This window comes from Nyctibius grandis, chromosome 3 (assembly GCF_013368605.1).
Source record: "Nyctibius grandis isolate bNycGra1 chromosome 3, bNycGra1.pri, whole genome shotgun sequence".
Classification (NCBI taxonomy): Eukaryota; Metazoa; Chordata; class Aves; order Nyctibiiformes; family Nyctibiidae; genus Nyctibius; species Nyctibius grandis.
The window spans coordinates 114,752,194-114,779,289 of NC_090660.1; the positions used below are offsets into that span (position 1 = coordinate 114,752,194).

General features: G+C 63.4%; 2 protein-coding genes across 2 annotated transcripts in view; one reads left to right on the top strand and one right to left on the bottom strand.

The window, feature by feature from the left end:
* The window catches only part of BOP1 (BOP1 ribosomal biogenesis factor), a 72,045-nt gene that overhangs the window by 13,926 nt on the left and 31,023 nt on the right, over positions 1–27,096 (bottom strand). The gene's annotated exons all lie outside the window — the stretch shown is intronic.
* Positions 852–10,389, top strand: SCX (scleraxis bHLH transcription factor). The gene is made up of 2 exons (XM_068395745.1): positions 852–1,625; positions 10,255–10,389. The coding sequence occupies exons 1-2, from the start codon at positions 1,107–1,109 to the stop codon at positions 10,291–10,293; spliced, it is 558 nt and encodes a 185-aa protein (XP_068251846.1). The 5' UTR covers positions 852–1,106; the 3' UTR covers positions 10,294–10,389.

Sequence of the window (27,096 nt, forward strand, 5' to 3'; positions counted from 1 at the left end):
AGTTACGGGGAGCAGTTATGGGGACAGGTTATGGGGAGTGGTTACAGGGACAGGTTATGGGGACAGGTTACAGGGAGAGGTTATGGGGAGTGGTTACGGGGACCGGAGCAGGCTCTGCACCCACCCACGCCTATGGGGCTGACAGAGACACAAATGCCACACTGGGGAGGAAATTAAAGCAAATTAAAGCCGCAGGCATGAGCTTGGGCGGAGGGGTACTGGCAGGCAGCCCCTCAAGGGTTAATTCCTGCCTCTCTGCCCCATTAGCAGCAGCAGCAGCAGCAGCAGGACTTGGTCTGCTGCAGGAAAGGGAGGGAGCGCTCTCAGGGGCTCTCCTTGCAGGGCCTGATCCTGAGCAGGGGCCCAAACCCCCACCCCCAGTGACGCAGCCCCATTCCCAGCCCTGTCCCAGGCGCGGGCTGCCCGTGAACCCCGCAGCCATGGGGCCGGGGGACTCTTGCTCCCACCCCAGCCTGTAGGGCCCTCAGGAGCCCCCACAGACCCCGCTACTGGTGCCCACATCCATGCCCACGCAGGCCCAGCCAGGAGGATGCCGCACGGGCCCCCATGTGCCCACCAAGGCCCGCAGCGGGCAGGTGAACCGCAGCGGGCTCTGCCATCCTCTCCACGCCGGCTGCAGCCCCCCCAGGCCGTGCCAAGACCCCCGGCCGAGCCCTGAAGGGTTAAAAGTCCCCTGCAAGGATGGAGGGTGAGCTCAGGTAGGCGTGAGCCTGAGCAGCTCCCACTTCCAGAGCCGGAGCCGGAGGAGGGGCCTGGCTGACCACTGCTGCTGCTATAAAACTCCCAGCTCCTGCCACACTCCCGAGTCTTAAGATGCACATGTGTGGGGAGAGGAAACAGGCTGCGAGCAGCCCTTAACCCCTTCTGCGCGGAGAGAGCCGGCGGGGAGCTGGGGACGGGGACCCCCCCGCCGCACGCCCACCTCCCAGCCGGAGCCCTCCCGGGTAGGGCGACCGAGCCAGGGGCTCCCCGGACCCCAGCCCGAGCAGCAGCATGAGCGCCTGGAGCTGAGGCTGCCGGCAGCAGGAGGAGGTGGGCAGAGCACACCCCACGCCGCGTCCCCGGTGTCCCCTCGCCACCCCGCCATGTCCTTCGCCATGCTGCGCTCGGCCCCCAGCCGCTACCTGTACCCCGAGATCAGCATGCTGTCCGAGGACGAGGAGAACGGCAGCGAGAGCTCGGGCTCCGACGAGAAGCCTTACCACCTGGACGCCGACGGCTACGGCCTCAAGGCCGGCAAGCGCAGGAGCGGCAAGAAACCCAACCGGATCAACAGGGAGCCCCGGCAGCGTCACACGGCCAACGCGCGGGAGCGCGACCGCACCAACAGCGTCAACACCGCCTTCACCGCCCTCCGCACGCTCATCCCCACCGAGCCGGCCGACAGAAAGCTCTCCAAGATCGAGACCTTGAGACTGGCCTCCAGCTACATCTCCCACCTGGGGAACGTGCTGCTGGTGGGGGAGGCGTGCGGGGACGGGCAGCCCTGCCACACCACCCCGGCCTTCTACCACCACGGCGGCGGCAGCCCCCCGGCGCGCGACGCCGAGAACTCCCAGCCCAAACAGATCTGCACTTTCTGCCTCAGCAACCAGAGGAAGCTGGTAAGTGGCCGCTCGCGCCGTCCCCACGGGATGTCTGGCTGGAAGGGGGCCGCACCGGCCGCGGCGGGGAACCCCCGGGTGTCCCCGGGCACGGCTGCGCGAGGAGGGGGGTCAGGGAGCGCCGGGGTGATGGCTACGGCTCCGCTGCCGGTGCGAGGGGGAGACGGGACGGCTGGGAGAGCCGAAGCAGCTCCGATGGGAATATTATGATTCACCATAAATATTCTGGTGGGAGCTGCGTTAGTGATTCACCATAAATACTCTGGTGGGAGCTGCGCTGACACGAGCTGGAGAGCACGCCAGACCCCGTCGGCGAGCCCAGAACCCGGGCATGGAAAATGCGGTGCCTCCCTGTAGCACATGTAGAGTCGCTGCCCAAAGCCCCCAGTAGCTGCCTCTGAATCTCGCACGCGTTCACTGAAAGGCAACAGGATGGGAGAAGGGGAAACCCTCCGAGGGCAAGAAATGGATTTTAGGAGCTGGCAATCAGAGGCACGGGGAAAGTTAGGAGTCTGGAACAAGTCTGCATCTCCCCTCCGGCAGCCTGCCGGCAGCAGACGGAGAGGCGAGAGCGAGCTGGGCACAGGGCTGGCCAGAGCCGGGGCTCCCGGCCCCCCGGTGCCAACGGCTGGTGGCAGGGCCGGCTCCCCAGGCTGGTCCATCCATGTGCCCGGTGCCCCTGTGAGCTGTGCCGTGCCAGGGGGAAGCCGAGGCCAACGCCACGGCACGTAGGTTCCCCTCAAGCATCCTGGAGGACTGTGGGGAGCAGCATCTCTGCCCCGTGAGCGCTCGGGGACCAGGATGGCTGTCCCAGCCAAAGGGCCCCGCGGGTCTCCACCAGCAAGCGGGAGACATAACGTCCTGGCCAGCCTGGTTCAGCCGATGTCCCCCGCTCCTGGCTCTTGACCCCGTGTCCTTTAGGGGAGCACTGTCCTCCCAGCGTCCCGGCAGGCAGCACTGCCTCGTGCCAGACCAGTGCCAGGACCAGTGCTGGACCAGTGCTGGGACCAGCCTTGTGGCAGAGGCTCTCTCCGTGCCCACCTGGCACTGGCACTGGCCAACGCCTGCTGTGACAGGCCCACAGCTCTGGTGGGGTGGGCACCGCTGCCCATGGAGGGCGAGGGGGCAGGTGGAGCAGGACACGAGCCTGGCAGCCAGACTGGGAAAACCCAGCTTCAGCAGCAGCTCTGTGGAGGCTCTGGGCACCGTTGGCACGAGTGCCACCGGCTGGGAGAGGCCGTGTGCCTCCGCGGCACGGCCCTGCCTGTCCCAGCAGCCAGGGAAAACAAACCCCCCCGGGGGTCCCATGCATGGCACGGTGCAGGGCTGCTGCCCTTCTCCGGGCTCTCCTGACGTACGGGGCAGCTCTTGCCACGCACACGGGCAGCGGGGGCACAGGGAGGAGGTGGCTGTCCAGAGCCCCAAGCCCCGCTCGAGAAGGTTGTGCCCTGGGCGACCGGGTTTTAAAAACCTGTTGGGTTCCTGCACGGTGTGGACGGTCCCTGGTGGGGTAGAGCTAAAGGAGAGCACGAGAGCAGAGCCATGCCCGCACGCTCCGCCGTTTGAACCCGTTTAACCCCGAGTAACGCCCCGAAGAGGGAAGAAGCCTTTGTTAAGGATTCAAGGCTCATTAAGCACGAAGCAAAACCAGTCACGAGCAAACTCTTGACAGCTTGAGTATTTCAGAGCAGGAAAACCCCAAACCCTGTTAATCCCCCTCGCACGTCCTTTCCAGTTCGCTGGAGGAGGAGGCAGAGCGGGGAGCCCAGGCAGGAGGAACAGCGGCAGGAGGGTTTGCTCCTGCGGGGATTTGCGCTGCTAAACCGTAGGTCACCAACGACAAACACCCGGGGCTCCTTCTGCTCGGGCAGTGGAGACCAAGTGCCTCCTGTCCGTAGCTCTCATGAGCACCAAACCCTTCCCAGCGGGCAAGGGACGCAGATCCCCGGCTGTAAAGGGCCCTCGTGCTCCTGCCAACCACTCAAGCCAGCACTACCCCAGTTGACAAAGAGAAGCTGCAGGTGGGGAAGCTCCTACAGGGCTGAGCTGGAAAACTCCCCCTCCTTCCAGTTACCAGACGGTTCGGAAACCTCCTGTAACAGCTTTAAAGATCAAGTTCTCTTGTCTCTGGTGTGTTGGTATTGCCTCTGTTTGCTGGGATTGCCACTTCTGCACCAATTCCGATAAATTCCCATTGTCGCTTTTGCATCAATTCCGATAAATTCCCATCACCACTTTTACACCAATTCGGATAAATTCCCATTGTCGCTTTTGCATCAATCCCTATAAATTCCCACTGCCAGTTTTGCACCAATTCTGATAAATTCCCATCACCACTTTTACACCAATTCTGATAAATTCCCATCACCACTTTTACACCAATTCCGATAAATCCCCGTTGCCGCTTCCGCATCAGTTCCCAGCACAGACTCCTGGGCGAGAGCAAAGCCCAGGACAGGCACGTCTGTGCCAAGGCGTGTGGAAAGGAGCAGCAGGGCAGGACTCCTGGGCCAAGATGGGTCACCTCCCTCCCTTCGGGATAAACCTCCCCGAGATCAGATCCTCAGTGGCTGTCCAAGGCGACAAGATCCTTTGGTTTGGATGAGAAATAAGCTCGGTCAGGCTGATGCTGGGAAGAGGGGATCGAACAGACGGTGCCTGAGCAGTGCGCTCGGTCTGTGCTTGAGATTTTACAGCCAGATAACAACTCGATAGGTTTTATTGCGTGTTAAAGGAATAAAATAAACCACCTTTTATCAGGAAGGTATTTTGACAACTGGCAAGGAAATGAAAGCAATCTCCTCGGGAGCTGCGAACACGGCGCGGCTGGGATCTCGCAGCCCCTGTGACGGCGGGTGGAAGGGACCCTGCCTTGGCTCTGCAGACCCCGACGGCCCCCGGCCCGTTCAGGAGCAGCCAGCTCAGTGGGAGAGCACTCGCCTCACCGAGTGCTCAAAGCTGAGCCAGCCCCGACGCAGCTCCAGCCCTTCGCCCCGGTGCTCGCGAGCTCAGCCAGTGACGGCACACAGCTCCGCCGAGACCCCCTTCCCCCAGCTCCACCGAGACCCCCTTCCCCCAGCTCCACCGAGACCCCCTTCCCACTGCCCCGGTCCACGAGGGCAGGAGCCAGAGCCTCTTCTCCTCTCCCAAACATAGAATCCCAGACTGGTTTGGGTGGGAAGGGACCTTAAAGCCCGTTCAGTCCCACCCCCCTGCCACGGCCAGGGACACCTTCCACCAGACCAGGTTGCTCCCAGCCCCATCCAACCTGCCCTTGAACACTGCCAGGGAGGGGGCAGCCACAATGACGGCGTTTCAATCCATGCGACCTCACGGTACATGATTTTCTCCGTCTCCGGCTTTCCAGGCTTTGCCAGAGAAAGGGTAACCTTGGGAGGGATCTCCTTCGCGGTGCCCCCAGGCCAGCCCCTGCACCGTGTGCCCTTCTGTCACCAGCTCTGCGCATCCATTGTGCCCCAGCCATGCCTGACACACTCTAGAGAGGTGTCACACGCGGCACTGACGCCCCAGGAGACAGCGTAGGCAGAGGCCAGATGCCACCTCACCCCCAGGGCACCCTGGCCGGGAAGGCAGGAGCAGCAGGGAAGGTTGTGGGTGTGCGGTCGCTGTGAGCAGGGAGGGGAGGAACGGGATGGAAGGTGTGAGCTGCTGTGCAGAGGCTCGTCCTAGTGAGAGGGGTCACAGGAGAGAGCTCGGGTGGGATGTTTGGGGTTGCCAGCTGCTGTGGGCACCCCGAGGGGCAGCCGAGTAGGGCAGCAAACTTTCTGTGAGCCCTCCCCAGCCGGGCCTGCGCCCCGTCCCCTTTGCTGGCCCAGCAGCGTGCCGGCGGGCACGGAGGCTGGCCCGGATTCACGCTGCGTGACTCAGCCTCGCCTCGCACCCCGGTGTCCCGACGCCACCTTATCCCGGGGACTTTCCCATCTCGGGCTGAAATCAACACCATCGCCCTGGAAAGATCCTTCTTTAAAATGACTCATGTGTCTCGGCCGGCGAAAGGCCGAGCTCTGCTGCCGGGGCTGCCCAGGCTGGCGGCTGCTCAGGCTCGTGCCAGTTCCCCCTGAACTAATTAAAAGGCCAAAAACCCGCACGGGGACAAGGCCTTGGGGGGTTCCCGTCGAGGCGTAAGGCAGAGGGAAGCAGACACCGTACTGGTGGGAGCATCACGCTTGCCACAGGCGCTGCGTGGGTGCCTGGCAGTGACGGATGGGGCAGTCCCCGGCATCGCCAGGGAGCAGGATTGTGCCACTGCCATAAGCAAGCACTGGGAGAAGGTTCCCAGGGCCGTGGTGCCCCGGTCACCCCGACCCTGCCAGCCCGCCGAGGGGCTTGTGCTGCTTCAGGTTTTCCTTTGTGGCTGTTGCCATCGTCCCTGCCAGGACACACAGTGCTGGCGGGGGGAAAACAGGACAGTTCTCCTCCAGTGACCGCGTCGGCCGGGAGAGCTGCTGGGACCGGCCACGGCTTGGGGCAGCTCCCAGACCACGAAAAAGCCCAAATCCAAGCACGGCCTCTTGCTGGAACTGCTCGGGAGACGAGGACCCTTGCGGTGCCCTCCGTGCCACAAGCCCTCGCAAAACGTGGGGGCTGTGAAGGACCGCGGGGCAAGGGGGCCTGGGGACAGGAGACGTGGGGGCGGAGGTGTGTGGGTCACCCCCAGCAGTCAGCGCCAGGGTCACACACCGGTTAAAGGGATGAGGGACCGGCTGCTCCGTCTTCCCGAGCGGGCACACGCATCTGCATGGGAAGTGAACTGGGGAGGGGGCCCCGAGACCCCCTGCGAGCTAGAAGGTGTCGCAAGGGCGACCACAGCTGAAGCCCCCGGGCTGTGCAGCGGGACTGAAGGCTGCTGACCTGGCCCGTCACCTGTGGGGCATGGACAGTGCCGACGGGGACCGTGTCCCTTCCCAAGCCGCAGCGGCAGCACAGCATCCAACCGGAGCCGGCAACGCAGAGCCACGGCCCGTCTCGGGGTGCCGGAGCCTCCCCGCAGCGGGAGGGCAGGATGGGGGAGGACAGGCTCTGCTGGGAGCCCGGACCCACAGAAACCCCACAGCCCCGGGGGGGCCAGATCGCCCCATGGGGGCAGCTCCTGCCGGCCGGGGCTGCAGCCCCTCGCTGGGGGCACGAGCCCTCTGCCCCGCTCTCGGGGCAGCGTGAGGACCGGAGGCAGCCGGACCCCCGCGGAGGGCAGGCTGGGGTCACGGCACAGATGTGGTGTTAATCCCCTGGCAGTGCCAGCTGGGTGATGTGTGAGAAAGGAGCAGCCAAGCTTGGGGCATGGCAAGGCTGTAAAACATCCCCCCGGGCCCCACTACTTGGAGAGTGGATGGTACAGAGGGGTATCGGCTGCGCACGCTGCCCCGTCCCGCACCGAGGAACCCGAGGGCTGCAGGCAGGGCATCGGCGACCGCCAGCCGTGTGCCAGGGGCTGCGGCGGCTCCAGGTCCCACTGCCACCCCCCAGGGCAGCGCAGGCTGGCAGGGAGGGAAGGCCCAGGTGCCGCAGGCTGGTCCCTGCCTTGCCGAACGCTCCTCGAGAGGAAAGGGCGTGCGGAGGAGAGGGGAAGGAGGAGGGGGATGGCTGTGCAGACCCCCAGCTCCTGTACCATGCCTGCCCCAGCCCGGGGCACGTGGGGTGAGCGTGGCAGGAGCGCTGCAGCGAACTCTTCCAGAGCATCTCCCAACCCAGCTCCGGTCCCAGGGAAAGGGAGCAGAGAGGAGTTGGCAGCAGAGATAAACGCAGCAGGGCACGGCGCAGAGCGACGCGAGGACCGGGGGTTTGCCCATGCGGCTGGGACGGGACCCTCGGGAACGGGAGACGTGGCCATGCCAGAGGGTGGGGGTCCGGGTGGGGCTTAGCCTGGCCCACAGGGACCCGCGGGTCTTGGCAAGAGGGCTGGGGCTGGCGAGGAGCCCTGCCAGCGCAGCCGGCGTCACCCTGGCAGGAGGGGACGAGGCGAGTCCCAGGAAGGCAGCGCTGGCGTGGCTGGATCCGGCTGAACCATCACTGACAGCCCCCGCCGCAGGCACGGGAGGGCTCGGCAGCACCAGGGTCACCGGGGGAGGCACCGGGACACCAAGGGAGGCACCAGGTCACCAGGGTTTCACCGAACGGACCCCGTGCGGCTGCGGGTGCCTGGCTCAGAGCTGCCGAGCGGCTCCGGGAGCAGGTCACCGCCGGCTGAAACGCTGGCAAAGGTTGTCGAGGGCAGCCTCGACCGAACGGGCTCGTGATTCAGCACCGAGCGAGGAGCTCCGTGTCCCCGTCACAAGGGTCTTCCCCACCAAGGCTCTCCGCATCCCCCCTGCCGCCACCCAGAGCAGGGTCACCCTGCCACCAAGCCCAGGGGACAGCCAGGGCTTGGCGTCAGCCAGCGGGGACGGGCGTCTGGACTTGCCTGTGGGTTTGGTGCAAAAAGACCCGTAATTTGGGCGTGGGGTGGCACATCAGCGGGGGGGAACGGGGCTGTAGGGACGGTGACCATGACAGGGAGCGGAGGGCTCCGAGCTGCCCAGCACCCAGGAGCTCGGTGCCTCGCCCCAGCGCCGTCCACCCGCTCCCCCCACGGTATCTCCGAGATCCGCAGCCCTGTAATTTACTGTTCCTGCTGCACTTAATGGCAGCGGAAAGGCAAGGTGATAGGGGAAAAAATATGAGGCGGGATTTTCCGAATCCCCATTTCCTCTCCAGACAGCACAAGAACTCCTGGGGCCTGAACATCTGGGAAATTTAATTTTACCATTTCTGAGCTGAACTCCCCTTCCCCTCCCCTCCCCACCCCCGGTAACAAAGGAAGAGTCAGAGCAGGGGCCGCACGTGCAGCCGTGGGGGAGGCTGCACCGCAGCAAGCCCCGCGGACCAGCCCCGGGACGTGGCCTCGGTCGGGCCACGTTGGCAAGCCACAGGCCAGCAGAGAGGTGGAACCGTCACCCAACACCTGGGCCCCGGGCGGAGAGACCTGCACCCAAGCTGGTCAAACCCCAAATGGCCACGAATCCCATCAAACTGGAAATGAGAAGCACCAGCGCTGCCTGAGCACACCTGGCTGGGGCAGCGGTGGTGCTGGTGGTGGTGGTGGTGGTCCTGATGGTGCTGCTGATGGTGCTGGTGGTGGTGGTATTAGTGATGGTGGTGCTGCTGGTGCTAATGGTGGTGCTGGTGGTGGTGGTGGTCCTGATGGTGCTGCTGATGGTGCTGGTGGTGGTAGTGATGGTGCTGGTATTAGTGATGGTGGTGCTGGTGGTGGTCTTGATGGTGCTGCTGATGGTGTTGGTGGTGGTAGTGATGGTGCTGGTATTAGTGATGGTGGTGCTGGTGGTGGTAATGGTGGTGCTGGTGGTGGTAATGGCGGTGCTGGTATGAGTGATGGTGGTGCTGGTGGTGGTAATGGTGGTGCTGGTGGTGGTAATGGTGGTGCTGGTATTAGTGATGGTGGTGCTGGTGGTGGTAATGCTGGTGCTGGTGGTGGTGGTGGTCCTGATGGTGCTGCTGATGGTGCTGGTGGTGGTAGTGGTGGGAGTGCTGGTGGTAATGGTGCTGGTGGTGGTGGTATTAGTGATGGTAGTGCTGCTGGTGGCAATGGTGGTGCTGGTGGTAGCGGTGTGGATATTAGTGGTGGTGGTGTTGGTGCTGCTGGTAGTGATGTCAGTGATGGTGCTGGTGGTGGCAGTGCTGCTGCTGGTGCTGGTGGTGGCAGTGATGGTGCTGATGGTGGCAGTGATGGTGCTGATGGTAGTGGTGGTAGTGATGGTGCTGGTGGTGGTAGCAGTGATGGTGCTGGTGGTGATGGTGGCAGTGATGGTGCTGATGGTAGTGGTGGCAGTGATGGTGGTAGTGGTAGCAGTGATGGTGCTGATGGTAGTGATGGCAGTGATGGTGGCAGTGGTGTCAGTGATGGTGGCAGTGGTGGCAGTGACGGTGCTGGTGGTGGTGGCAGTGATGGTGCTGGTGGTGGGGGGCTTTTCTGGTGCCCGGGGAGCAAAGCCTGACTCACAGCCCAAGGGGCTGTCACCGAGGGGCTGTCACCGAGGGGCTGGCCAGGAGGACTCTGCGATGGCACACGAAGGTTTCCCACAAGCCGCGGATGGCGACCAGAGGGACGGGGACAGATTTGTGTTCCCAGGGCCTCAGCAGAGCGCACACAGGGCCCGACCGCAGGAGCTCGGGCTGCAGGAGGGGGATGGAGAGCCCCGACCCGGGCGCTGTTACCGACAGCGGGGTCAGCGTCGAGGGTTTGTGCTGGGGAGAGGGCTCGGGCGGCTGGAGGAGTGACCGCAGAGGAGGACGCACCGGGGCCACGGCACAGCGGGGTGGCAGCGGGGGTGTCCCCAGGAGCGCGGGCGGCAGAGGGGGGACAGCCAGGGGAAGGCACCTGCAGGAGCAGGGTTTTAGGGCAGACGCAGCTCTCCTGCTGATCCCTCCAAAGCCCCAGAGGGACACGGAGCGATGACGATGACACCCGGGAAGCTGCCCCCGGCTCCTGAGAGCTGCCGCAGGCCGCTCCGGCGCAGGGAGGAGCAGGAGGCTCCCGGGTCGGAGCCAGTGTGCTGGCAAAGCTCCCAGCCCCAGGTGTGTTTTTTTAACTTGTCCTTCTCCTTCTCCTCCGCAGAGTAAAGACCGAGACAGGAAGACGGCGATTCGGAGCTAGATGATGGCGGTTTTCAGGCAGGACAACAAGGAGGAGCAGAAGGAGGAAGGATGGAAAAGCCACACACACAAAACCACAGCCACGGACACTCCTGCTGCCGGGCAGAGCCGCACGGCGTCACCCAGGGGGACCTTACCCTGACGCGGACCCCCGCCTCGGGAGAGGCCGGGTGTCCTCCCGGCTCGGAGGGGTGACGGCGGCCGGGCGGCGAACACGGACTTTGCGGGACCGCGCGCGGCGGCTCGGAGGAACGCTCCGGCGCAGGGACGCTCCGTGACTGCCAAAGGGACAAGGGACCCGCTCCGGGGCTCCTCGGAAGGCGAGTCCCTGCCCCGGTCTCTGCGGATGCCACGCACGGCTGCTCCCGGGAGAGAGCCGGCGCTCGGACGTGCCCCGTCCCAGGTCGGACTCGAGCAGCGCTGGTGAAACCGCTTCGGGAAACACCCCGCTCTCCCCGTCCCCTTCCAGCTTGGAGCCACTCCATCCCCTGAACTTTTGAGTCCCGGGGTGCTGCATTTGTTGAGTTTAATCAATACATGCTGGTGTTTCATGTCATTGATATGATAATATAAAGCCTGAGCAATTTGTATAATTAAAAATGAATATGGTTCAGACTCACGGCAGGAGCTTCCTTCCTTCCAGAGCCCCCTCGCACAATAAACCTCTGGTTTCACCCTCACCCACGCTGGCCTTAAACACCGGCCGGGCAGCTCGACGTGTGCTCCCCCCCTCTGCCTGCCCCCCCTGCCCTCGGGGTCCCCGCAGGGTGGCCCGGGGCGAGCACCGACCCCCACGTGCCACGCTCAAACGCAGCTGGAGGAGCGGGGAAAAAGCAGAGACTTGGTGCAAACCAGATGCTGCAGCTGAGCTGTTTCCTGGGGAAATAAATTACACACATACCCACGGCATCTCGGCGCTCGCCGGCCCTCCTCCGGGCAGCGCTCCGGCCGCAGGGCAATGAAACGCTCCTTATGTCACCAAAACGGCGTCCCGAGGTTATAAAAGCGCCAGATGGAGTAAAGGTTGAGCCCCGGCGCAGCAGGTGAGGGGCTGCTGGGCTGTCAGCGTGGCTGCGAGCCCCTCCTCGCTCCCTGCCGCGGCTCGGGAGCCCAACGGGGCCGAGCCCCGGGGCCGGTGCTGAGGCACCTCGCGGTGAGCGAGGGCTGGAGAGGAGGAGGGAGGCGGCGCAGGGCACCGGGGCGGTGGGCTCCACGGAGCCAGCCGCTGTGCCGGGAGCTGAGACAAGATGGGAAGGAGGGCGACCAAGCTGGTGAAGGGTCTGGAGGTTCTGACCTCCGAGGAACGGCTGAGGGAGCTGGGGGTGTTTGGCCTGGAGAAGAGGAGGCTCAGAGGTGACCTTAGTGCAGTCTACAACTACCTGAAGGGAGGTTGTAGCGCAGTGGGAGTCGGCCTCTTCTCCCAGGCAACCAGCGACAGGACAAGAGGACACAGCCTCAAGCTTCGCCAGGGGAGGGTCAGGTTGGACATGAGGAAGCATTTCTTCTCAGCAAGGGTCATTAGCCATTGGAAGGGGCTGCCCAGGGAGGTGGTGGAGTCACCATCTCTGGAGGGGTTTAAGAAAAGCCTGGCCATGGCACTTAGTGCCCTGGTCTAGTTGCCATGGTGGTGTCAGGGCAATGGTTGGACTCGATGTGCCCAGAGGGCTCTTCCAACCTCAGTGATTCTGGGATTCTGTGATTCTGTGAAGTCAGAGAGGTGCCAGCCAGCGTCCTGAGCGCCCGGGGACCACCGCACCTCGTCCCCGGCTCTGCGTGGGACACCAGCTCTCAAAGAGGGGAAACGCTGCGAGCCCTGGAGAGCCCAGTGCCCTGGGAGCCAGGGCGGCTCCACGCCGGTCACAGGCATTCTCTGAAGACAACCAAAGGCTTTTGTGATTTGCCTGGGATGAATTATGGAGACAGCCTGAGAGAGCTGGGGCTGTTCAGCCTGGAGAAGAGAAGGCTCCGGGGAGACCTTCTAGCACCTTCCAGTGCCTGAAGGAGCTACAGGAAAGTGGGAGAGGGGCTTTTGACAAGGGCCTGGAGTGACAGGACGAGGGGGAACGGTTTGAAACTGCAAGAGGGGAGATTGAGATGAGATGTGAGGAAGCAATTCTTTGGTGTGAGGGTGGTGAGAGCCTGGCCCAGGCTGCCCAGAGAAGCTGTGGCTGCCCCCTCCCTGGCAGGGTTCAAGGGCAGGTTGGATGGGGCTGGGAGCAACCTGGTCTGGTGGAAGGTGTCCCTGCCCATGGCAGGGGGGTGGGACTGGATGGGCTTTAAGGTCCCTTCCAACCCAAACCAGTCTGGGATTCTATGAGCCACAAGGGCCGTGGGTGGGTTTTGGAGGGGCTGGGGGCCATGCCCTGCAGCAGGGAGGGCGAGGGGGGAGCAGGGGGACTCAGCGATGCTCAGCACTGGGAAGCCAGCGGGCTGCCCAGGCACGACTGCCCACGGCTCCTCCTCTCCAAACACACCAGTTCAGCAGAGGCAGGTGGTGCCCGGGCGCTGAGCGGCAGCAGCACGGCTCGGCCTCGCTCCCCCGGCGTTAACGGAGCGGGAAGAGGCCGTTTGCTTCACGCCGAACGGCTCAGAGGCCCCGGGCGGCTCGAGCTGCTGGTGCTGCGCTCGCAGGGAGCCCGGCTGGGCGCAGGGGTTTCACGTAGGGTTTGGAAGCGCTCTGCTTTAGAGATGGAAATTTTTATATTTTTAATTTCAATATTAGTGGTTTCCAAGCTGGAGAAAGAGGTTTGGAATGGCTCCCTGCCTCTCAGGCAGCACTCAGAGGCATACACAAGCAGCGACGGATGCTGCTGAAATGAATTTTGGAGGCGTTGGGGAGGAAAACTTCGATTCAGCGGAGTCCGTTCGCGTCCTGCAGATGAGGTTGTAACACTCAACACTTCAACGATGCTTCACCAATTCCAAGGGACGCCGCCAACTTGTCCCCACCCACGCCGAGGCCGCTGCTGCGGTCACGCAGGGACAGGGGATCAGCGCTCGAGCAAACAACACCGCGGCGAGGCAGCGGTTTGCCTCCGCGCGTGCTGCTGACCCGCAGGGTCCCCGCGCCGAAGCGAAGGCGCCGAGCCAAGGCGCAGAGGCCCCGGGTTTAGCCGCGGGCAGCAGCAGTGCCCTGGCAGCCGGCGCGCCGCGCAGACCTTGGCAGGCAGCAGCTCCAAGACGCTGCCACCGGATCCCGCTGGGGCCTCTTCCAGCGGCGCATTCCTCTCCCCGCTCATCACCGCGGGGCTCTGCCACCGAGGGCTGAGCTCTGTCCGCGGGGAATGGGCTCTGGAGACGGTCAGGAAGGGATGTGCTGGCGCAGGTACGGCTGCGGGAGATGCAGCGTTCACCCTCCAGGTCCATTCCCTGCTGCGGCTGCTCATCTCCCTGCCCCGCTCGTGACGCACGCGGGGCACGTGCCGCCCCGCAAGAGGCGAAAGCTGCCAGGACCAGCAGATGAGCACCCCCCGCTGCTCCTGCTCGAGGCTGGGCCAGGGGGCCAGGGGGACATCGCAGCGAGCCCTGTGATCATAGAGTCACAGCCCGGTTTGGGTGGGAAGGGACCTTAAAGCCCATCCAGTCCCAACCCCCTGCCACGGGCAGGGACACCTTCCACCAGACCAGGTTGCTCCAAGCCCCATCCAACCTGCCCTTGAACCCTGCCAGGGAGGGGGCAGCCACAGCTTCTCTGGGCAACCTGGGCCAGGCTCTCACCACCCTCACACCAAAGAATTGCTTCCTCAGATCTCACCTAAGTTAGATATTTAGATTTAGAAATTAGATTTGCAGCACTTTCATACTTGTCAGCTCAACGAGGAGGCCGGTGCGTGGCTGCCACCGCTCCCCACCACTTCCACACGCCCCCCCAGCCCCTTCTCCGTCCCCCCTCAGCAGCGCGTGCGGCTGGCAGGGCAGCACGGCACCGCGGGTGACGATTGTAGGGCACCAGTAAAGCTTAGGGAGGGCTCCGAGAGGAAAAGGGCTTTAAACACACCTTTCTGGTGGCTGGGGAAGCAGAGCTGCCCCAGGGCCCGCTGCAGCCCTCCGAGCTGCGGGGCCAGGAGAGCTCGGGCACCCCTTCCCCTCCCTGACCCCCAGGCATGGCTCCCTGGGCACCCCTTCCCCTCCCTGACCCCCAACATCACTCCCTGGGCACCCCTTCCCCTCCCTGACCCCCGACATCACCCCCTGGGCGCCCCTTCCCCTCCCTGACCCCCAGCATCACCCCCTGGGCACCCCTTCCCCTCTCCTCACCCCCTGGGCACCCCTTCCCCTCGCCTGACCCCCAGCTGGGATGCTGAGAGTGTTGCTGGGGAGCTGAGAGTGCTGCTGGGATGCTGGGAGCGCTGCTGGGAGGGTGGGAGTGCTGCTGGGATGCTGGGAGCTTTGCTGGGGAGCTGGGATGCTGCTGGGATGGTGGGAGCGCTGCTGGGAGGGTGGGAGTGCTGCTGGGATGGTGGGAGTGCTGCTGGGGAGCTGGGATGCTGCTGGGATGGTGGGAGCGCTGCTGGGATGGTGGGAGTGCTGCTGGGGAGCTGGGATCACTCCTGGGATGTTGGGAGTGCTGCTGGGATGCTGGGAGCTTTGCTGGGGAGCTGGGATGCTGCTGGGATGGTGGGAGTGCTGCTGGGGAGCTGGGAGTGCTGCTGGGATGGTGGGAGCGCTGCTGGGATGGTGGGAGTGCTGCTGGGATGTTGGGAGTGCTGCTGGGGAGCTGGGATCACTCCTGGGATGCTGGGAGTGTTGCTGGGGAGCTGAGTGTGCTGGTGGGGAGCTGAGTGTGCTGGTGGAGAGCTGGGACTGGTGCTGGGGAGCTGGGAGTGCTGCTGGCGAGCACTGCTGTGGAGCTGGGACATTTTGGGGCAGCAGTGCCAATGCCTTTTCTGCTCCAGCACCTTTCCAGATCCCCAGTTAACCGCTTACTGGTCTGCTACTGGCTGACAGGTCCCTAGGGAAAGCCACGCAGATCTGCAGCCCGGAGCAACGCTTCCCAGCACGCCCAGCCACGGTGACGAACCCAAGCACCGCGTTAGCTGGCACGCTCGGAGAGCAGCCGGGGCCGGGGGCGGCTGCAGCACCCGCCGGTCCCCAGCAGCACGTTCCCAGCCCGGGCACTGGCCTGCGCCGCGCGTGGGGCTGGCGGGGCTGTGGAGGTGGCACAGCCGTGCCCACCCAGGGGAAGCAACCAGCCAGCCAGGGCCGCTGGAAGGATGCTGGGAGCCCCCAAAAAGACACCGTAGGACACATGCAGCAACCAGAGCCCAGCAAGCAGGCGAAGCACGGCACGGCACGGCACAGCACAGCACAGCACGGCACAGCAGGTACAGCCTGAGCCAGCCAGAGGCGGCTGCACGGAGCTCCAAGACAGCCCCAAGCTGTTGTTTCTGCTCCCAAGCGCATGCTGGTACGGGGAGTGAGGAGAGACAACCTGGGGGACATCCCTGTGTGCAACAGGGCAGCGCCAGAGATGGAATCATCGAACCCCAGACTGGTTTGGGTGGGAAGGGACCTTAAAGCCCATCCAGTCCCAACCCCCTGCCACGGGCAGGGACACCTTCCACCACACCAGGCTGCTCCCAGCCCCATCCAACCTGCCCTTGAACACTGCCAGGGAGGGGGCAGCCACAGCTTCTCTGGGCAACCTGGGCCAGGCTCTCACCACCCTCACACCAAAGAATTGCTTCCTCACATCTCATCTCAATCTCCCCTCTTGCAGTTTCAAACCGTTCCCCCTCGTCCTGTCACTCCATGCCCTTGTCAAAAGCCCCTCTCCCGCTTTCCTGTAGCCCCTTCAGGCACTGGAAGGTGCTAGAAGGTCTCCCTGGAGCCTTCTCCTCTCCAGGCTGAACAGCCCCAGCTCTCTCAGCCTGTCTCCAGAGCAGAGGGGCTCCAGCCCTCGGAGCATCTCCGTGGCCTCCTCTGGACTCGCTCCAACAGCTCCGTGTCCTTCTTCTGTTGGGGCCCCAGAGCTGGACGCAGCACTGCAGGGGGGGGAGTATTTGGAGCACTTGGGCTTGCAGGTCCCATGTCCCACAGACACACCGCAGCCCGTTCGCACACGCAGACGGGTTTCAGGAAGAGATGGGTCTTGTCACCCCAAGGACGGCTCCAGAGGCAGGAGCAGCGGTGCCTGGGGGGACCTGGGCCACCATCCATCCTTGTCCCCATCCTCCCGAGGCCCCACGAAGAGGACGTGGGGCACGAAGAGGAAAGCGTGGCTGCAGACCTGCCGGTCGGTGGGATTTTCTCCTCCCGCAGCCAGGCACTAACTGTTTACGAGTGCTCAGCCCTCGGCCCCGGGAGGGGAGTGAAAAAGAAAAGAGAAGAAAGCCCGAACGCGCCCGCGCACACCCGCAGGCACGGCAGGACTCAAACGCTCCAGCTCGGCTCCGGGGATCAATTTCCCCAGCTATTCCACACGGCTGCGGGGCTCCGGGGAGCTCTAAAAACAGGAAGCCAGCGGTGTAATTTCGAAGGAAATTCTCAAAGCCAAGCCATTAAGGGGCTAAAAAGGAGGCTGCATCCAATTCGATCGGAACAGAACAAAATAAAAACCAGCGTAATGGCAGGTTCAATATTGAGAGTAACCCAATTCCAGATTTCCTCCGCTTAATCCTGCAGGAACCCGCAGCTGGCTGGGGGAAGGGCCGTGCCCGGCCAGGCTGGTGGGGCCGACGCTGCCATGCCTGCATCCCTGGCACCGCACGGCACCGGGGATGGGCACCGTGTCACACCACTATGGGACTGGGTGCTCTCCTGTGTGGCCAGCCCCGCTGCCAAACGACCCTGGTTCTCCTGGTTTACGGCTTAAGGCAGAGCTCTGGCTTCGCACCGATGAGCGGGGGCCCTCGGCCGATGAAAATCTGCTCCCCTCCCGCTGCGAGGCCAGCGCTGCGCCCTGGGATGCTGAGGTGGGGAGGCAAGAGGGGTCTGGCCCCCCAGCCTGGACCTGTCCCCAGGGCACAGACTGGCAGAGTGGTTGGGGTGGGAAGGGACCTCTGGAGATCATCCAGCCCAACCCCTGCCCAAGCAGGGTCACCCAGAGCACGTCGCACAGGGTCGTGTCCAGGCGGGTTTGAATATCTCCAGAGAAGGAGACTCCCCCCTCCCTGGGCAGCCTGTCCCAGGGCTCTGGCACCCTCACAGCAAAGAAGTTCTTCCTCATGTTCAGATGGAACTTCCCGTGTTTCAGTTTGTGCCCGTTGCCCCTTGTCCTGGTGCTGGGCACCACTGAGAAGAGTCTGGCCCCACCCCCTTGACACCCCCCTGAGGTATCTGTGAGCATTGATAAGATCCCCCTCAGTCTGCTCTTCTCCAGCTGAACAGCCCCAGCTCCCTCAGCCTCTCCTCATAAGAGAGATGCTCCAGCCCTCGGACCATCTCCGTACCCTCTGCTGGACTCTCTCCAGTAGTTAAACAATCAATCAACCAGGTTGGAAGAGCCCTCTGGGCTCATAGAGTCCAACAATTGCCCTCACACCACCATGGCAACTAGACCAGGGCACTAAGTGCCATGGCCAGGCTTTTCTTCAACCCCTCCAGAGATGGTGACTCCACCACCTCCCTGGGCAGCCCCTTCCAATGGCTAATGACCCTTGCTGAGAAGAAATGCTTCCTCATGTCCAACCTGACCCTCCCCTGGCCAAGCTTGAGGCTGTGTCCTCTTGTCCTATCACTAGTAGCCTGGGAGAAGACAACACCTCGGAGAAGGGCACCTTGGAGGGGTCCCCCAGCCGCGGCAGCAGAAAGCCTGGCCCCTGCGAGCCCCCTTCCAGCCTCACAACTACCTGTCCCCAGGCTTGGGGGAATGAGCTGCCGCGCTCCCCACATGATCCATCACAAGGTGCTCCCTGCCTGCGTCCCTGCTTAGCACCTGCGAGCCTGCCAGGAAACACATGTGACCCCGCTGGTACGGCTCGGCAGCCCTTTCTTCCTCTGATTTAGTTGCTGTTAGGTGGGTTTTTTTTTCCACCCTCCCCCTTCGCCTGCCCAACGCCTGCCAGCTGGGACTCCCCAGCCCCGCTCCCCCGAGCAGGGGCAGGTGCCACCCCGAGCCCCCCACCTCTCCCCCCACCACACCGCCTTCAATCCCACCGTCCGGCCGCGCTCCCCGCAGCGGGGATGGCTCCGCGGTCCCCCCCGTCCCCGTCCTGCGTGCCCCCTCCCCGCCGCAGCCCCCTCCCCAGCAGCTCCAGCTGTCAGTGCCTCGATGGGAAGTGCAGGTACGCCGCTGGCTCCGCGCCCGTCTCCCCTGTGTCTGTCTGGTGAAAGAGGAAGCCAGTCCACCTCTGGAATCCTTCACTCTCTCCTCGTTCCTGCTCTCCCCGCGTCTCCCCCGGGGATTCGGGGTCAGCCCCTCTCTCTCGGTCTCTCTTTTTTCCCTCGCCCCTCTCCGATTACAATGCAGGCAGTGTTCGCTCCAAATCCCCCACCGCACGTTAATTCTGTTCCTCTGTCTCTAACTACCAAACTGCTTTCCTGTGCCTCCTGTCTTTCCATTCCTCCTCCGCTATTTTTTATCTCTGACAAATAGAGCCCGTCAGCTCCAATTGGAGCGAGCGGGACGGGGAAGGGGCTGCGGGAGCAGCCAGAAGCCACGGAGGAGGGCGAGAGACGGGGAGCCAGCACGAGGGGTCCCAGCAGGCAGAGACACGCGGGTCCCCACCTCTGTTGGACGAATCCCAGTCACCTCCAGTGCTCAAATGGGACATCCCAGAACGAAGGGGAGGGTCAGGTTGGACATTAGGAAGCATTTCTTCTCAGCAAGGGTCATTAGCCATTGGAAGGGGCTGCCCAGGGAGGTGGTGGAGTCACCATCTCTGGAGGTGTTTAAGAAAAGCCTGGCCATGGCACTTAGTGCCCTGGTCTAGTTGCCATGGTGGTGTCAGGGCAATGGTTGGACTCGATGGTCCCAAAGGGCTCCTCCAACCTGATTGATTCTGCGATTCTGTGAAGAGCTTAGAGCAGGGTCCTGGGGCTTGGAGGCCACCTGAAGCAGCCAAGACCTCCCACGCAAGCCATCATCCCCGTGTGCCTCAGTTTCCCTCTAGCACGCAAGGCTGGCTCTCGGAGGGCTGGGGAGGGGACGCGTGTGGCCGGGAGCATGACCTGGGCTCCTGCCACAACTTGGCTCCGAAATCTTTGCTCCTGCCCAGAGCCCAACGCAGAACAACTCTGTGACTCCCCTGGCCCACACGAGGCACGCCGGGCCAGCGAGGGGCACGCTGGGCTGCGGAGGGTCAGCCTGTGGCTACAGCAGGGGATCTGGGGGGTCTCCTACCCGGGGAGGGAGCCCAGAGCGGAGCACAGGGCTAGAAGCGGGACGTAGAGACTTCCAGCACTTCTTGACGGGACAGATGGATGGACCCGGGTCTTTGCCCCTCCTAGCACAGGCCACCTCCTCCCTAAGGCAGGGCAGCGGTGGCAGCCCCCAGAGCAGGGCAGCAGCAGGCAGCTCTGCCAGGGCAGCGGCTCTGCTCCCAGCAAGGAGCACAGAGACACGTGCCACCCCGTGTCCTCGTCCCATGTCCTCACCCCATGTCCTCACTCCGTGTCCTCGCCCCGTGTCCTGCTCCATGTCCTCGCCCTGTGTCCTCACCCCATGTCCTCACCGCATGTCCTCGCCCCGTGTCCTGCCCCATGTCCTCACCCCGTGTCCTCGCCCCACGTCCTCACCCCACGTCCTCACCCCGTGTCCTCGCCCCATGTCCTCACCCCATGGCCTCACCCCATGTCCTCGCCCCGTGTCCTCGCCCCGTGTCCTGCCCCATGTCCTCACCCCGGCCCTCCCGCGGTGCTGGGGACGAGCAGCAGCGTGGCTGGGCAGCGGGCAGGGGGGGCAGGCTGAGGATGCAGCCTGCGCAGGGATGGTTTTGGGGGCAGCAGCCCCTGCAGCCCCCCCGATTCGTGCTGGTGCCTAAGGACGCTGGTGGCACGCACAGAGCAGGAGCACAGGAGCACCCTGGCCCTGACCCTCCTCGGGATGGATGAAGGGTGACACTGAAGGAGCGAGGGGGTGCAGAGTGGTGGGGAAGGCAGCAGGACGTCACCCAGAATCACAGACTCAATGAGGTTGGAAGAGCCCTCTGGGCTCATCGAGTCCAACCATTGCCCTGACACCACCATGGCAACTAGACCAGGGCACTAAGTGCCATGTCCAGGCTTTTCTTAAACCCCTCCAGAGATGGTGACTCCACCACCTCCCTGGGCAGCCCCTTCCAATGGCTAATGACCCTTGCTGAGAAGAAATGCTTCCTCATGTCCAACCTGAACCTCCCCTGGCCAAGCTTGAGGCTGTGTCCTTGATAGGACAAGTATCGCTGGTTGCCTGGGAGAAGAGGTTGACTCCCACTGCGCTCCAACCTCCCTTCATGTAGTTGTAGACTGCACTAAGGTCACCTCTGAGCCTCCTCTTCTCCAAGCTGAACACCCCCAGCTCCCTCAGCCGTTCCTCGGAGGTCAGACCCTCCACACCCTTCCCCAGCTTGGTCGCCCTCCTCTGGACTCGCTCCAACACCTCAACATCTCTCTTGAAGTGCGGGGCCCACAACTGGACGCAGGATTCAAGGTGCGGCCTCACCAGTGCCGAGTACAGAGGGATGAAAACCTGCGCTCTGGTTACCTCCTGCACCAACATGGCACCATGGCAGCCCCTGCCTGCTGCCCCGGGCAGGGTTGGGGTGCCGAGGGAGCTGGAGCACGGCAGGTGATGAAGGGAGGTGGGCTGGGATTCCCTGAGCCGCACACAGGAACCACGGAGCGGTTAATGAGGGGGAAAGCGCTCGCTGGCTTCCCCTGCTCGTGGGCTGGGAGGGGAAGGCAGAGGCCGTGCGGTGCCCTCCCCCAGCCGCAGCCCCCCCGATTTATGGAGGGGTGTTTTCTTTAGCAAACCCAGCTGCCCGTGGCCTTCCTGCACCTGGAGAGGCTGCGGAGGCAGGACTGACCCGGGCTCCCCCTGCCCAGGGCCAGGGAGGGGCAGGGGGGATCACACCTACGTGCAGGAGGAGGAGGAGGAGGAGGGAGCCGGGCTCTTCCCAGCAGTGCCCGCGGTCAGGGCAGGAGGCCATGGGCACGAATTAACACCCGTGAAATTCATCCTGAACACGAGAAGACACTTTTTCACTTGTGAGGGTGGTCAAGCTCAGGCTGGGATAGTCTCCATCCTTGGAGACATTCAGAACCTGCCTGGGCACGGGCCTGGGCAGCTGCTCCAGCGGACCCTGCCCAAGCAGGGGGTCGGACCAGGCGCGCTCCAGTGGTCCCTGCCAGCCCCAGCCGTTCTGGGGTTCAGTGATGAGGGGTGAGACCCCAGAGAGACCCCCCCCCCTTCTCCCACAAGGATGGCAGGCGTTGGCAAAAGGCAATTCAGATGGTAATCACTAGGTTTCAGAGTAAACGTAGGCTCACATGACAACGGAGGGCAGCCTGTGAGTTGCTGCAACCACACAGGAGCGTAGCCAAAAAGTGCTTCACATCTGACAGGAGGAAGGACCTTAAACCTCTATAAACCAGCTGAAATATTGCCCCGATCAGTCCAGATCCGGGTCTGGGCTCCTGCTGCCCTGCCAGGAACCTCTCCTCGGCCGGCAGGTCGAAGCGTTTTGGGAAGTCCTGGCACCTCCCGGCTCGACCTTTCTCACCATCAGCACGTGCCAGAAGATAAGCTCTGTCGGGGGAGGCAGAAAAGAGCCTGTCCACGGAGAACAGCGTTTCACCACCCCGCACACACCACCCACCTCGCTGCTGCTCCTCCAGCCCGGGGGGCCGGGCAAAGGGCGGCAGCAAAACCCACCGTGGTGGCTGCAGCTGGGGCAGCTCACGGGGGGACCGGCCACGGCCACGGCCACGGCCCACGCTCACACCTCTGCCAGCGGCTGCCGCGTGCGGGGGCCGGTCTCCCCCTCCTTCCCCACCTCCGATCTTTCCGTGCTGATTTACTGCCCGCAGCAAAAAGTTTCCCTCTTGGAATCCAAGATTCCTTGAGTTTTGGCTCCTGCTCCCGCAAACCCGAATCAACTGTTAATTTTGGCCAAGTCCCCGTCTTTGCTCTGACCGTGGTCGGACTTTTCCATTCTCAACACCTTGGGAGCTGCTCCCGGGGTGGGGGGGCACAGGCATCCCCCTCTCTTCCTGGGCACTCTGCCCTCCCCATTATGAACCACGGACTGGGAGGACCCGCTGCTGCTGCCACGAGGGCTCACGCTGCACAAATACAACCCACCCTGCCCTGGACTGGTGTTTACTGGCACGTTACTGGCAGAGATCAGGAGCGAGCCAGGTAGGTCTGGAGAGGTCCTGCTTCTGCAGCCAGCCCGGAGCCGTGGGCTTCTCTGGCCCAGTGGGCAACAGCCCAGCGCGGCAAAGAGGAGCCCAGCTGGGCTCAGCTCAGCTCCAAGCAGGGAGCAGCTGTCTGGCTGGGAAGGCCATGGAGATCCACCAGCGGAGCTGGGGGAAGCGAAACCACAGCGAGTCGTCGCTTTACGGGGGAACCTGTGGTTAAACCGACCTGCGACCTGCCCCGCAAACACATCCAGCACCGACGGCGGGGCAAGAGGCCCCCGCTGCACCCTGCGCTGCGTCCCGACGCCGAGGGCCGCGGCCCCGAAGCGGGGCTGGAGCCCCGGAGGTGCTGCCTCGTCCCTCGCTGGGATGCCAAACCCTCGCGCTGGCCTGCGAACAGATCCCCCCTCCCCGCTGCTCAGTGCTGCCTTATAAAGGAGCCGCCCACAGCTCGCTTCTGTGCAGAGCAGGCCCAGCTCGTTAAAGGTTACGAGATGTAAAGGCAGAGCGCAGGCCCCCGGCCTCGGCGCCTGCCCAAGCAGGGCGAGGGGGATGGGGGAGAGGGACGGGGCGCCCGGGGAGCAGCGTCCCGGGGACGGGCAGCACCGGAGAGCCCCCGCTTCCCCCTCTCTCAGTGAGCTCAGAGATGCCCCCGCTGTCCCTTACGCCAAGTTTCCCCCGGAGAAGGGAACAAGCCAGACGCAGGCGGGCTCCATCCTCCAGCTGGTTTCAATCCTGCCCAGCAAACCCCTCGCGGGACCCTCTCTCCCAGCCATCTGGGAGCGGAGCTAAACCCCGATGAAAGGAAACCCCGCACAAGGACGGGCGGTGGGTCTGGCAGAGGCGGCGGCGAGCCCCTCTCTCCTGGCCACCCCCCCCAACACGTTAGACACGCACCTGCGTCCCCCCCCGGCTCCCCCTCCTCGCCCAAGCCCCGCTCCGCAACCCGGGGAAGGATTAGGCGGCGCAGCAGGAGCAGCACGCGATCCAGCGCCGCTGCGCCCAGGGACCTGCCAGGAAGAAAGAGCAGAGTCTTCCATGTCAACATTCCTCCCGCTTAGGAAAACACGGCCCCGTTCCCCCGAAGAGCCTATTAAAGAGAGATTTCCTGCCGGGTGGCGGAGAGAAAGCCCAGGGGGGTACCGCAGCCCGGCCAAGATCAGGGATGCGTGATACAACCGATCGATCGCTGCCGCACCGGCCCCACGCAGGGTCGGGCTCGGGACGGGCAGCTCCTCTGCACCTCTCAGGTGATGCTCTGTAGGTAGGGAGATGTGGATGGGAGTGAGCGGAGAGGGCTTCGTGTCCCTGGGCCACGCCGGCTTCCCTCTGCGCATCGCACACCAGCAGAAACAGCTCTGGCAAGTGCAGGGCTGTCCTGCTCGGAACCCTCCCAGCTCTATTTATCTATATATTATCTCTTTATCTATATATCTATGGAGAATGGATGGAGAGCAGCCCTGAGGAGGACTTGGGGGTGATGGGTGACAAGAAGCTCACCATGAGCCGGCAACGTGCGCTGGCAGCCCAGAAAGCCACCCGTGTCCTGGGCTGCATCCCCAGCAGCGTGGCCAGCAGGGCGAGGGAGAAAATCTGCCTCTCTGCTCCGCTCTCCTGAGACCCCCCCTGCAGCTCCCCGAAGTGCGCTGGAACCCCACCACCCACCCCAATGCCTCTGCCTCCCCTTCGCCACCGTCCACAAGCCTCAGTCATTAAGCAAAAAGCAAGAAAGTTTTTAATGACTCCCAAGTCTATGGGATCCATCATGTAGCCTTTCACTACAAGAAAGACCTTGAGGTGCTGGAGCGAGTCCAGAGAAGGGCAACGGGGCTGGGGAAGGGTCTGGAGCACAAGTGTGATGGGAGCGGCTGAGGGACCTGGGGGGGTTTAGCCTGGAGAAAAGGAGGCTGAGGGGAGACCTTCTCGCTCCCTACAACTGCCTGCAAGGAGGGTGTAGCGAGGGGGGTCGGTCTCTTCTCCCAGGTAACAAGCGACAGGACGAGAGGAACCGGCCTCAAGTTGCCCCAGGGGAGGGTTAGATTGGAGATCAGGGACAATTTCTTCCTGGAAAGGGTTGTCAAGCGCTGGCACAGGCTGCCCAGGGCAGTGGTGGAGTCCCCATCCCTGGGGGGATTTAAAAGCCGTGTAGATGTGGTGCTGAGGGCCATGGGCTAGTGGTGGCCTTGGCAGTGCTGGGTAACGGCACTCGATGATCTCAAAGGTCCTTCCCAACCCAAACGATTCTTTGATTCTAAGTCCCTTGAAGAAACACTCCTCCACATCCCAGCTCTCGGCGCATCCATCCCCTCCTGAGATCCAGCCCCGCTGCGGAAGGCGGCCGGACCCTCGCGGCAGCCCCTCGCAGGGCCAGGCCACCCTCCTCCCGGAGGCACACGGACTCGCACCCCTACGAAATCAAGCGTCCTCCCGTCCCCCACATCCCCCACGCCTGAGTAACGCGTAATGGCAAAACCCGACGTGGTGGGAAAACCTGACGCTGGGAGAGGAAAGAGACGGGACGAACTCGTGCGGGGGCAGGCGAAAGAAAAGGGGGTTCAGGGTCAGTTTGCGCCCCCGGAGCTGGCGGGCAGGGCGGGGGGAGCTGGGTCCCCCAGCCTGGGCGAAGGGCAGTGGCCAGCCCTCGGGGAGCTTTGGCCGTGAGCGATTTTCAAGCCACGGTGGCCATCGGGAGAGACGCTTTCCTAAACAAAGAGGGATCGCTCCGGAGCTGAGGAAACCTGAGAGCGAGCCCCGCTGCCAGAGCGCAGGCTGCGAGCGAGCCTCGCAGCTGGGGTGGGAGGCAGAGGGAAGCGGGGACGCGCTCTGGGAGCGGGGGGCCGAGGCCAAGTCCTCTGGCAGCTGTCGGTTCGGTAGCCGGCAGAAGCCATTAACGGCGTTTGGCTGCGGAGCAAAGCGACGCGCGTGGTTCCCGGACACACAAACACTCCGCACGCTCCGGAGTTACGGCCCAGCCCCGGAGGCGAGCGCAGGGAACCATCCCCGAGGGCTGCAGAGCCCTGGATTGTGCTGGAGGCAGCTCCGGCCTCCGCAGAGCGGTGCTGAGAGCCCGTGCAGGGGTCAGCACCCTCCCAAAGCAGGCAGAGCCCCTTCTCCAGGGAGGGGAGCCCTCCCTCGCCCCAGTGACTGTCCGGAGGGATCACAGAGCCACAGCCTGGTTGGGGTGGGAAGGGACCTCTGGAGATCATCCAGCCCAACCCCTGCCAGAGCAGGGTCACCCAGAGCACGTTGCACAGGGTCGTGTCCAGGCGGGTTTGAATATCTCCAAAGAAGGAGACTCCCCCCTCCCTGGGCAGCCTGTGCCAGGGCTCTGGCACCCTCACAGCAAAGAAGTTTTTCCTCTTACAGAATCCCAGAATCAATGAGGTTGGAAGAGCCCTCTGGGCTCATCGAGTCCAACCATTGCCCTGACACCACCATGGCAACTAGACCAGTGCACTAAGTGCCACGTCCAGGCTTTTCTTAAACACCTCCACAGATGTGTTTAACCTGGCACATCCAACCTGTGCCACTGGTCATCCTCACAGCCAACAAGTGTTTCCTGATGTTCTGATGGAATTTCACAGGTTTTAATTTATGCCTTTTGCCTCATGCCCTGGCCATGGGGAGTCCTGAGAAGAGGCGGGCTCCCTCGGCTTCACTCCCTCCCATCAGGGATTTACTTGTTGGAGCGAGTCCAGAGGAGGCCACGGAGATGCTCAGAGGGCTGGAGCCCCTCTGCTCTGGAGACAGGCTGAGAGAGCTGGGGCTGTTCAGCCTGGAGAAGAGAAGGCTGCGGGGAGACCTTCTAGCACCTTCCAGTGCCTGAAGGGGCTACAGGAAAGCTGGAGAGGGGCTTTTGACAAGGGCCTGGAGTGACAGGACGAGGGGGAACGGTTTTAAACTGCAAGAGGGGAGATGGAGATGAGATGTGAGGAAGCAATTCTTTGGTGTGAGGGTGGTGAGAGCCTGGCCCAGGTTGCCCAGAGAAGCTGTGGCTGCCCCCTCCCTGGCAGGGTTCAAGGGCAGGTTGGATGGGGCTGGGAGCAACCTGGTCTGGTGGAAGGTGTCCCTGCCCGTGGCAGGTGGTTGGGACTGGATGGGCTTTAAGGTCCCTTCCCACCCAAACCAGTCTGGGATTCTATGATTCTATGATATACACATTGAGGACATCCTTGTCTCCTGGCTAAGCAGTCCCAGCCCGCTCAACCTCTCCTCGTATGGAAGATGCTCCAGTCCCTTCAGCATCTTGGTGGCCCTGTGCAGGACCTGCTCCAGTCAGTCCATGTCTCTCTTGCACTGGGGAGCTGTGCACTGAACGCTGGTTCTCAGACATCCCTCCTTCAGGCTAAAAAACTCTGATCAAAACCCAAGGAGAACCTCTCAGTGCTTGCTTTCGTGCTTTCCAACCAGGGCCCCCTTCTCCAGAGCAGCAGCACGGAAGCAGGACTCTCTTTCCAGCCAAGACCATGTCCGTGCTGAGCAGAGCAGAAGCTGTGTGGGTGCCGCAGCAGGAGCCTGCTCA